The 12,417-nt window shown below is 36.9% G+C and overlaps 1 protein-coding gene across 1 annotated transcript; it reads left to right on the top strand.

Annotated features, from left to right (window-relative positions):
• The first annotated feature begins 4,817 nt into the window (after positions 1-4,817).
• LOC132605264 (uncharacterized) lies at positions 4,818-5,759 on the top strand. Its single transcript, XM_060318468.1, has 2 exons — positions 4,818-5,085; positions 5,475-5,759. The coding sequence occupies exons 1-2, from the start codon at positions 4,827-4,829 to the stop codon at positions 5,729-5,731; spliced, it is 516 nt and encodes a 171-aa protein (XP_060174451.1). The 5' UTR covers positions 4,818-4,826; the 3' UTR covers positions 5,732-5,759.
• Positions 5,760-12,417: the final 6,658 nt, after the last annotated feature.

Genomic DNA, 12,417 nt, shown 5'->3' with positions numbered 1-12,417 from the left:
AAATAAATTAATGTCTTCTTAATTTTGCGAAACACCATTTACTTTAAAACAAAATAAATAGATAAAAAAGAAACACCACTTATTATAAAACAGAGAGAGTATATGTGATATCTTCTCTCTTTCTTTTTTCCTTCACTTTTTTAATTGATGTCATTATTACATCAATCCACCGTCCTTGAAGATTAAATAGTCCTTATACATCCACTTTCTCATCCGGCTTCTCGTAATATTTGATCAGTTCCAAATTCCAACTTCAAAAGCAATCCTTTCCATTATTATCGCACCAAAATGAAGGATTATAACCCCTTTTTGACCAACAACCCAATAACCAGAAAAACAGTTTCCGTTAATACTCTTACTAGTTTAATCTTACTAATAATGCATAGTTTATAACAACAAGCAATATGTATAGCATGATAATAAAGTAAACAACTTTCTATAAATCAATTAAATTATTTTAATAATCTAAAAAATTAATTATACCATTAATTAATATGTGTATAAACATATATAATCAGTGTATATATAATTTATGTATGCCGGACAGAAAAAGTAAATAGTTCATCCAGCCTGATATTTGTATAAAGACCCTAATTTCTTCAAGCAGATTCAACTTTGTCCTTTCACTATATAGAATTATTAAAATACCTAGCATGCTTAGTTTTAAATTAGCGATTAAAATTCAGTGCAGGTCTGGAATAACATGTTTAAATTCCAATAACAGTTTACTCAGAAAGAGCATAAAGTTAGGTCTCTCGTAAAGAACCATAAAACATATGTAATCACCAAAAGGGAATTAATTTTTTTTTAAAAAAAAAAACCTAACCCATGGAAAACCTTCTCAACGGCGGGTTAAGAAAGTCGGTAGCAATTACCTGCAATCGTTGTTTGCACCAAAATCATACTATTAATTTACGCTTAGGTGATAAATTAAGATGAGAGTCTATATCATTAACTATACTTCAATAGGTGAAAATACATACTACTCCCTCTGTTTCAATTTAAGTGTCTTGCTTTTTGTTACACCTTTTATTTTTGAAGAAGCACTTACCAAATTTGAAACATAAGTACGTTAATTTATGGTTAAGTAAAACCACTTTGGAATATAAGGAGCAAGCATTGTTAAGTATATTTAATGAGTTAAGGATGTATATAAGGTATACCGGAAGGTTTTATAAGGAAATAAGTGGAAAAAATGAAGTAGTACGACTTTGGAGAAAGGATGGGTAATGTTTTGTATGAAAATTTTGGTCCAAATTGGGGGACGAATATCTCTTAGCATATGAAGTGTTTTAAGGTGAAACAAAAGCCTAAAATGAAGTTCGTCGAGTCTAGTTTCCAACGCAACAAACCGCTCATCAATTTGGCTTCGGAGTAGAGAATGATGGATGTTACAAGTTCAGCTGACAGAGCAGAAACTCGTGCTACAGTACTGCTACAGTAAACCCAACCCGAATTTGACCCCTATATAAAGGGTAATAACCCCCTTTTTTCATCAGATTTGCCTAGAAAAATCCAGAAATTGAAGAGAGAGAGTGAGGAAAACAAAAAGTGAGCAATTTTCAAGTAGCGGAGTAGTGGTTTAGGCCCGGGTAACGCATGGTTGTGATTCTAGTGTTGTTTTGCGGTGGATTTTAGCGTGGATACTGAGGATATTGCGGTCTTAACAAGAAAGAAGGTATGAATCTTTCTCTTTTGGTAATATTTAAGACTTAATTATGGAGATAAAGTCGTTAAATAATTGTGTAGTAAGTTGGTTAGTTATGGAATTTGAAAAACAGCGTGTGGGCTGTTTTATGGTACATATTGGTGTTGGAAATGATGTTATTGATGTTGGTATTGTTGTTGTTGTTGTTGGTTGCTGAATTGAGATTCCGGGCTAGGCATATAAACAGGGGAGATGCTGCCGAAATTTTGGCAGATTTTAGGAAGAATTATTTGAAGGCTTAGGATAAGTATATGATAATGGGCCTAATCATAGTATGAATGGTCTTATATGTAGACTTGCGGGCTCGGACGGATAAGCGTAGGTTGTTGGTGGCTGAATAGGTATGTTAAGGCTCGTCCCCTTTCTTTCAAAAGCATGATCCCTATGGTATGACTTCATAAATGTTTCTATAACCTTCTTGTCTTCAAAAGCTAAAAGTCCATGGTTCTTAAAACTTTTGATGATGTCAAGGATAGGAATGATTTTATGATGATGACTCTACTTCTAAAGGCTCCAAAGTGTATGTAAATTTACCTTTTCTTTCTTTATGGCATGAATTACATAAACTGAGCGACCAACGAACATATATGACTCCAAGGAACTCTAATTCTCAAAAGTGCTTGACATGATAGTTGTCTTTAATTCTCAAGTGTTGGTTCATTCTGTTTATTCTATTGAGTCTCAGATGATGATTTAGTTTGCATATGGTTGCTCATGATATTCTACTCGTGCATACCGTTAATATATCATTCACCGAGTCCCGGGCCGGGTACGTATTCGTGCACAGTTTCATTGCATTGCTCACCGAGTCCCTCACTAGAGGGCCGGGTACGGTATATATATATATATATATATATATATATATATATATATATATGATTATTTCACCGAGTCCCTCACTAGAGGGCCAGGTACGGTATATATATATGATTATTTCACCGAGTCCCTCACTAGAGGGCCGGGTACGGTATAAATATGATGATTTCACCGAGTCCCTCACTAGAGGGACGGGTACGGTATATATATGATGATTTCACCGAGTCCCTCACTAGAGGGCCGGGTACAGTATATATATGATGATTTCACCGAGTCCCTCACTAGAGGGCCGGGTACGGTATATTATGTATATGCATGACTCTCATCTTATAAGGCACAGATGCATTTGTATCCTTGATTATCATACTTGTCTCCTGTCATCTTCTACTCATACATGATCTTTATTATGGTACTTCATGCTTTACACACTCAGTACATTTTCCGTACAGGCCCTCTTTCTTCGGGGGCTGCATTTCATGCCCGCAGGTACAGACACTCAGTTTGGTGATGCTCCGGCTTAGGACTTCTGCTCAGCTGCTTGGAGAGCTCTATTGTTCCGGAGCTTGAGTCATTTTGGTACAGATCCTTTGACATAGTCTTTGTTATACTCTTAGAGGTCTGTAGACATATGTGGGTTGTGTATATACGGTTTGGTCAGCTATATCGATGTAGTTCGTCTTGGATGTCCCCGTGTATAGTGGTAGCCTTGTCGGCTTGCATATTTGTTATGTTTTGGTTAGCTGTGGCTTCTCAGGAGACAGGTTCTTTCTGATATATGATATGATGAGTTCACATCATGCTTTTACAGAGTGCCATATTGTTTCAGTTTCAGTCTGATTATATCTAGCGGGTCGTATATGGGTGCCCAGCTCGGGCACTAGTCATGGCCCATCGGTTTGGGTCGTGACACTTTTCTTTTTGGTGGCATGTTTAAGACCACAAGTTTAAAGGACGGAATTGACCAACAATACACACACCTTTAGTTTTAGACCACATGATTTAAAAGTCTCCCTTATTTTTCTCAAACTTTGTGCCTAGTCAAATTAAGTAGGCGTTTGGCCATGAGATATGAAATCATGATTTCATATTTTGATTTCAAAACAACTTCTTAGGAATAGGTTTTGGCTTGGGAAAAATCCGTGGATGAGCGAGAATATACGAATATTTTTGTTAGAAAGTTTCCCCTTACAGTCTTTTTTGTTAAAATGAATGTGGATGGCGCATTTGCACTTCTGTTTGGTTCCAACCATCCCCAGCCAACATGAATGGACTATGAAGGGGTTAGTCAAGCGGTCTGTTTATGCAATTTGCACAAATTTCAACTTCAACTTCATATCATTATTTTAAATCTCAAATTCTCCAAAAAGGTATGATTTTGGATTTCAAATTATTTGAAACGTAAAACTTGACTCATAAGTTTATATTTTGTAAAAAAAGATCTAGAAGTTGGTAGATATATTTACCAACCATATATATCAAATAGTAAAAGATTTGCAAGTTGGTAGTATATTCATAACAAATTTACTCTTACCAATTGCATTTACTTATACAACTCATGTTCAATTTTCCTTTTTATTAAATTATAGTTCGATCACTTGATGTTGTATTTTTTAGAAGGCCTTCTAATAGCGTATTAATTTTGTTATGACCAATGATTTACTCATTTGGTAAGATTGTATAAGAATTTGGAAAGTTTTGATGGTTTTCACAACTTGTGAGGTGTTTATGTATATGAGAAAAAATACTACTTAAGAAATCCAAATTGCATATATAAACAAAACTTCAACTTCAAATCATCATAATTTCAAATCATGTCCAAACGGCTGCTAAGACACTTAAATTGAGATAGAGGGAATATTATGTATTTATTGAATTGGTGTAAATATTATACGTAAGTTTTTCCGTTGTTAGTCAATCCAGCCAAAACCATGTTGGCTCACAATATTTCCAGTTTAGAAGCTTGGAAAGATGTTCTTCAACTTTAAATGATTCTAATGGGTGTAGAAACACGGTTAATTTAGGCAAGTAAGCACGTTGAAAAAGAGCAGCGTATGTGGAAGAGTATTTGCTTTTCATTGGTGGACTTGGGAATAGTTACACTTATTAAAAAGAAATTAAAGAAACCTTGGAAAAACAACGAAGAGCTTTTTGCACCAACTTTCCTGTCTCACCAACCATCTTCCTCTCTCATTTCCAAATGAGTCTTCATTTTGACCATACTTTTTCTATATATAGTCCATATTCACTCATCATTCCCAGCAATTCAACTTCTCTTCTTCATTGGCAAATTAAACTTGTAAAAATGGCTTTTGCTAATGCACAAACATTTCTCTTACTTGTAGTAGTGTTCTCATCCATGTTTGCTATTGGACTAGCCAACTATGACTTCAACTGGGGGCCAAGAACCTGGAACAAAACCAATTGCCCTTATACTAATCCTCCAAATGCTACTCAGACCTCCAATAGATTCATCGTTGGAGGTTCGGAAAATTGGCATTATGGCTTCAACTACATGGATTGGGCACGAAATAGTGCTCCTTTCTTTGTTCATGACACCTTGGGTATGTATATTTCTCTTTTAAGTTTGTGCTTTTATTGCATTTTGTGCTTGTACATAAATTCTGCTGAAGGGGTTCAACTGAATCTCTTACGTTTAAAAAAGTATATTGTGCATATATAGGTCATTTTTTGAACTTTACTTTATGCATGCATTGTTGAATTTTTCACTATTCACAAGGGAAACTTCTCAGGTAGTGGCAAATAGTATGCAAAAAATTCATTAGGTTCCGGTTTGAATCTTACTCGTGACACCAGATTTTTATTAGTGTTATTTATTCATATGTGTATATTTATATTAAGTTCTACTCCTTAACACAATAAATAGTGGATGCAAGTAGTATCATTCTATATATACCGACTAAAATTCTAAATTCGCTTTTGTTTGTGACAGTATTCAAATATGATCCACCAAATGCAAACGGTACCGGATTTCCACACAGTGTTTACTTATTCCCAAATTACTGGAGCTTCATTAAGTGTGACTTCAGAAGAGCCAAAAGGATAGCGGATCCAACTCAAGGTGCTGGGGAAGGATTTGAGTTTGTGCTGAATAAAATGCAAACTTACTATTTTGCTTGTGGAGAACACCAAGGCATACATTGCAAAACTGGGAACATGAAGTTTGCTGTTATGCCTCTCAAACATTAGCGTTTTTGAATTAAAAGAGACCAACAGGAATTTGGAAGATGCATACTGATTAATTACACTTTCCTTTTATGTTTTTTGTGTATTGATTGAATAAAAGATGTCTAAACAAATGTAGTAGCATACTTTGATTAGTTGTTATACTGTTTAATGCTTGTTATTTGTCGGGGTGAAAGGTCTATACCTCTAAGCATTGACATTTTATATATGTATGAGTTACCTCTAAATATGATGAAAATTACACTTGTTCTATGCTTGCCTTGCCTACCTGTCGGGAACTTAACGAATTTTTTTCTTATATTTTCTTCAAAGTTATTCTTGTTGGGATATAATATCCCACAAAGATAATAGTCACGGTAAATAACAAGAAACAAACGAATAACAAAGACATCAACTCTTTTTAACGTGGAAAATATAACAATCGAGGGGAGCAATATAAAATCACGATAATGACAAATATTACAACAAAAATAATCCTCTGGGAAAAGGTATTACATAATTCAAGGGTAGAATAGTGTTTTATACTAATTACTGTTAAGTGTACTAATTACATTTACTACTGTTTCAGTTAGTTAGGATTAGTTTATTAAGTTGGTTGTTATATATAGGCTTAACATTCTCATTTGTAAGTAAGCTGATATATGAAATTTGGGATTCTTCTTCTTCACTAAACATCTGTATCATCTTCTTCTTCTTACTAGGGCTTCTTGCCGATTGATTCTTGCACAATTTCATGGGGTAACAGTAGTGCTCTTTTAGCATATAAACAATTTCTAAATTGGATAGTGCACACAGGAGCAAGGGATGTTATTTCAAATAAAACTTCCCACTACCCCACTTTGATGGGAAGAGGGATTAATGTCTTAATTAACTGTTGGTCCTCTCTCTGCCTTTAAGTAGAATAGCGTAACTCCATCAATTCCTATTCTGAAAAGAAACACATTAGGGAAAAGGGAGAGAAATTGGTTTTCTCAAGATACAAGATCAATTGCTTCCGTTTTATTCCTTCTGGTATGTTTCTTGACTGAAATTTCGTTGTTCTACATTTATGTGAAAATCGTTAAGTTCTATGATCCTGAAATAAGGTTAGGGTTTGTATTAGATTGTTTATGTTCGACAATCTATTGACATGAAAATCCTTACAGTCTGATGTGAATTTGTTAGACGAATCCACAGTTGTTAAACTTGAAAAGTCACACAGGATATTCCTTCCTATTGGAGATGTCACTCACGGTGGTGTGGGGTCCAGTCCCCTATCCCATAGTTTAAGGAAGGAAGATTTTCTTCCTTTGACAAAATCACATTGGCAGCAATTGTGGAATTGGCCAACAAGCCAATTCCTTTGTTCACATTTTCGTGATGTAAGCGCTTACCTCATCATAGGTAATTCTCTGCTATAAATAGAGCAGAGTTTCTCATTTGCTAGACACACCAAAATCTCAGACAATACATCTGAGTGAGAGCAAAGTGAGGTATTCCATAGATTGTAAGAAAATAGTTTGTGAAGAAAAATAGAGTGTGAGTGATATTGTAGTAAGGTGGGAAAAATCAAAAGAGTGTTTTTCTTTTTGAGTGTGTAGTGGTCTTTGGAGTATTTATACTCGTGACTACACAGTGTAAAATTCCTTACTATAGTGATATCAGCTGCTCCTCTTGGCCGTGATTTTTCCCTTATTCAGAAGGGTTTCCACGTAAAATCTTGGTGTCATTATTGCTACATTTTATTCTTGCTGATTTAACCATAAGTTAGTGTTCCGCGTTTATCACTAATACCGTGAATATTATTTTTGCGGGTCTATTTTATTCCCAACAAGTGGTATCAGAGCCAAGGTTCTGTCTGAGCATGCTCTGTGGTTGCAGCACAGTCTGAACTTCCACATCAGAAAATAATTACTTTGGTCTTCGAATAAAATAGTATTTGTATTTGTGATAAACGATGGAAGCCAACACTAGTAGAATGCTTACTTTGAGTGGCGTAAATTATGCCATTTGGAAGGGCAAAATGGAAGATTTGCTCTATGTCAAGAATTTTCATCAACCTGTCTTTGCCAATAAAAAGCCTGATAATAAATCAGATGAAGAGTGGAATTTGTTGCATCGGCAGGTTTGCAGCTTTATTAGACAGTGGGTTGACGATAATGTGTTGAACCATATTTCTGGGGAGACACATGCTCGAACCCTATGGGAGCATTTTGAAAGTTTGTATGCTCGGAAAACTGGTAACAACAAGATGTTTTTGATAAAGCAAATGTTGGGTTTAAAATACCACGATGGTTCCGCAATGACAAATCATCTGAATACTTTGCAGGGGATCATGAACCAGTTATCTGCTATGGGCATTAATTTTGATGAAGAAATTCAAGGCATGTTTCTACTTGGTTCCCTACCAGATTCTTAGGAAATTATTAGAACTTCATTATTAAACTCTGCTCCGAATGGTGTGATCTCTATGGATCTTGCCAAGAGCAGTCTTTTAAATGAAGAGATGAGAAGAAAATCTCAAGGTTCCTCCTCATCAGATGTCTTAGTGACTGACACTAGGGAGAGAGGCAAGAATCGTGGTTCTCAAAATAGAGAACATCATAGAAGCAAATCCAGAAGCAGACTTAAAGATATTGAGTGTTATCATTGCGGGAAAAAAGGGCACACAAAGAAGTTCTGCCGGATTTTGAAAAAGGAGAATAGAGATAAGGAGGAAAAGAAAGAAGATGGCAATCGTGTTGCCGCTGTCACTACAGAAGATCTTGTTACTGTCCTTGATGCGGATCTGATAAATATTGCTTGTGATGAGTCAAGCTGGGTTGTGGACAGTGGTGCCGCATCTCATGTGACATCAAGGAAGGAATTTTTCTCATCCTATACTCCGGGTGACTTTGGAACTTTGAGTATGGATAATGAGACTGTATCCAAGGTGGCTGGTGTTGGAATGATTTGTTTAAAAACTAGTATTGGAACTAAACTAGTTTTAAACAATGTAAAGCATGCACCTGATATTCGTTTGCACTTGATCTCTGTTGGTGTTTTGGATGATGAGGGATATGTCAGTACCAATAGTGCTGGAAAGTGGAAGCTTACTAAAGGTTCCATGATTGTGGCTCGTGGCCAAAAGCGTTGTGGTCTATACTGGACTACGACCTCTACCTGTGTTGATATGGTGAATGCAGTTGAGAGCAATAGCTCTTCAACGTTATGGCATAAGAGGCTTAGCCATATTAGCGAGAAAGGACTAAATGTTCTGGCCAAAAAGAAATTATTGTCAAATTTCGAAAGTGCTAAATTATAAAAGTGTGAGCACTGCTTGGCTGGAAAACAAAATAGAGTTTCTTTCAAGTCTCATCCTCCTTCAAGAAAGACAGAGTTGCTTGAGTTGGTGCATTCAGATTTATGTGGTCCAATGAAGACAAGGAATTTGGGTGGTGCACTTTACTTTGCTACTTTTATTGATGATTGCTCAAGGAAACTTTGGGTCTACGTCTTGAAGACTAAAGACCAAGTGTTGGGTGTCTTTACGCAGTTTCAGGCTTCAGTTGAAAGAGAAACTAGAAAAAAGCTGAAGTGTATTCGTACTGATAACGGTGGTGAATATTATGGACCGTTTGACGAATACTGCAAGCAACAGGGTATCAGACACCAGAAGACTCCTCAGCTTAATGGTTTAGCAGAGAGGATGAATAGGACCTTGATGGAAAGAGTCAGATGTTTGCTTTCTGAAGCAAAGTTGCCGAATTCCTTTTGGGGTGAGGCTTTGTTGACTGCCGCACATGTTATTAATCTATCCCCTGCGGTTGCTTTGCAAAGTGATGTTCCAAACAGAGTTTGGTATGGCAAGGATGTTTCCTATGACAACTTGAAAGTGTTTGGTTGCAAAGCTTTTGTACATGTGCCTAAAGATGAGAGGTCGAAATTAACTGCCAAGACAAGGCAGTGCATCTTCATTGGTTATGGCCTTGATGAGTTTGGTTACAAGCTATATGATCTAATTGATAAGAAGGTCGTGAGAAGTCGTGATGTTATCTTCGTGGAGGATCAAACCATTGAAGATATTAACAAAGCGGAGAAGATAAAATCTTCAAGTTCTGAAGGTTTAGTTAATCTTGATCAAGTCCCTCATACAAATGTTGATGACGTTGGTGGGCTCGATGACGATGGTGATGCCCAGAATCATGTTCCAGATCAGTATGTTGATGATGATAACGATGCTGCTATTGATGAGGTAGATGCTCCTACTCATGAAGTCGTGGATGAGTCAGATATTCCACTTAGAAGGTCTACTAGACAGCATGTTCCTTCTTCCCGTTATTCACCTAATGAGTATGGATTACTCACTGATGGGGGAGAACCTGAATGTTATGAGGAGGCCATGGATGATGAGCACAAGAATCAATGGATTGAAGCCATGCAAGATGAGATGAAATCCCTGCATGAGAACCATACTTATGAGTTGGTGAAATTGCCAAAGGGCATGAGAGCTTTGAAGAACAAGTGGGTGTTCAAAGTTAAAGCCGAAGGACACAGCTTGAAGCCCAGATACAAAGCTAGATTGGTTGTTAAGGGATTTGGTCAAAGGAAAGGCATTGACTTTGACGAAATATTTTCTCCTGTCGTGAAAATGTCCTCCATTCGGACAGTTCTTGGTTTGGCTGCTAGTCTTGATTTGGAGATTGAGCAGATGGATGTGAAGACTGCTTTTCTTCACGGTGACTTAGAAGAGGAGATTTATATGGACCAACCTGAGGGTTTCAAGGCAAAAGGTAAAGAAAATCTTGTATGCAAACTTAAGAAGAGTCTATATGGATTAAAACAAGCTCCCAGACAGTGGTACTAGAAGTTTGAGTCTGTTATGGGGGAGCAAGGCTACAAGAGGACTTCTTCAGATCACTGTGTGTCTGTACAAAGATTTTCTGATGATGACTTTATCATCCTCCTGCTATATGTGGATGATATGTTGATTGTAGGCAAGAATGCTTCCAAAATTGACGAGTTGAAGAAACAGTTGAGTAAGTATTTTGCAATGAAAGACTTGCGTCATGCTAAGCAGATTTTGGGCATGGGAATTACTCGTTCAAGAGAAGAAAGGAAGCTGTATTTGTCACAGAAAAAGTACATCGAACGTGTACTAGAGCGCTTCAATATGAAGAATGCTAAGTGGGTTAGCACACCCCTTCCTGGTCATCTGAAATTGAGCAAAAAGATCTGTCCTACAACAACGGAGGAAAAAGAGAGAATGGCCAAGATTCCTTATTCCTCTGCCATCGGAAGTTTGATGTATGCAATGGTATGCACTCGACCAGATATTGCTCATGCAGTCGGTGTTGTTAGCAGATTTCTCGAAAATCCAGGGAAAGAGCATTGGGAAGCTGTGAAGTGGATACTCAGGTATCTAAGAGGAAGCTCAGATGAATGCTTGTGTTTTGGAGGATCAAATCCAATTTTGAAGGGCTATACAGATTCTGATATGGCAGGTGACCTTGATAACAGAAAATCCACTACTGGATATTTGTTTACTTTTTCAGGGGGAGCTATATCATGGCAGTCGAAGTTGCAGAAATGTGTTGCACTGTCTACAACTGAAGCGGAGTATATTGCGGCTACTGAAGCTGGCAAAGAGATGATATGGCTCAAGAGATTCCTTCAAGAACTTGGATTGCAGCAAATGAAGTATGTTGTCTATTGTGACAGTCATAGTGCAATAGACTTGAGCAAGAACTCCATGTACCATGCGAGAACAAAACACATTGATGTCAGATATCATTGGATTCGTGAACAAGTGGAGAACGAATCATTTCAGATCAAGAAGATTCAGACGAGTGAAAACCCTGCAGATATGCTGACCAAGGTGGTACCGAGAGACAAGTTCGAATCGTGCAAAGAACTTGTCGGCATGCACTCAAATTAGAAGCCAGTGAACCCTCCTTCAGGTGAATGGACTGAAGGGGGAGATTTGTGGGGTCCAGTCCCCTATCCCATAGTTCAAGGAAGGAAGATTTTCTTCCTTTGACAAAATCACATTGGCAGCAATTGTGGAATTGGCCAACAAGTCAATTCCTTTGTTCACATTTTCGTGATGTAAGCGCTTACCTCATCATAGGTAATTCTCTGCTATAAATAGAGCAGAGTTTCTCATTTGCTAGACACACCAAAATCTCAGACAATACATATGAATAAGAGCAAAGTGAGGTATTCCATAGACTGTAAGAAAATAGTCTATGAAGAAAAATAGAGTGTGAGTGATATTGTAGTAAGGTGGGAAAAATCAAAAGAGTGTTTTTCTTTTTGAGTGTGTAGTGGTCTTTGGAGTATTTATACTCGTGACTACACAGTGTAAAATTCCTTACTATAGTGATATCAGCTGCTCCTCTTGGCCGTGGTTTTTCCCTTATTCAGAAAGGTTTTCACGTAAAATCTTGGTGTCATTATTGCTGCATTTTATTCTTGCTGATTTAACCATAAGTTAGTGTTTCGCGTTTATCACTAATACCGTGAATATTATTTTTGCGGGTCTATTTTATTCCCAACAAGTGGTGATAGTACTTATCCAGTGAATACTATAACTAATGTATTTTATGTATCTCAATTCAAGTATAACCTTTTTTTAGTCTCCAAAGTCACAAGAGAATTGGAATGGTCAGTACTATTTTGTCCAGATTTTTGCATTTTCTGGAATTTCTACAGTGAAAATGTGAAGGAGA

The sequence above is a fragment of the Lycium barbarum genome, chromosome 8, assembly GCF_019175385.1.
Source record: "Lycium barbarum isolate Lr01 chromosome 8, ASM1917538v2, whole genome shotgun sequence".
NCBI classification, from domain to species: Eukaryota; Viridiplantae; Streptophyta; class Magnoliopsida; order Solanales; family Solanaceae; genus Lycium; species Lycium barbarum.
This window is presented reverse-complemented; position numbering and strand designations above follow the sequence as displayed.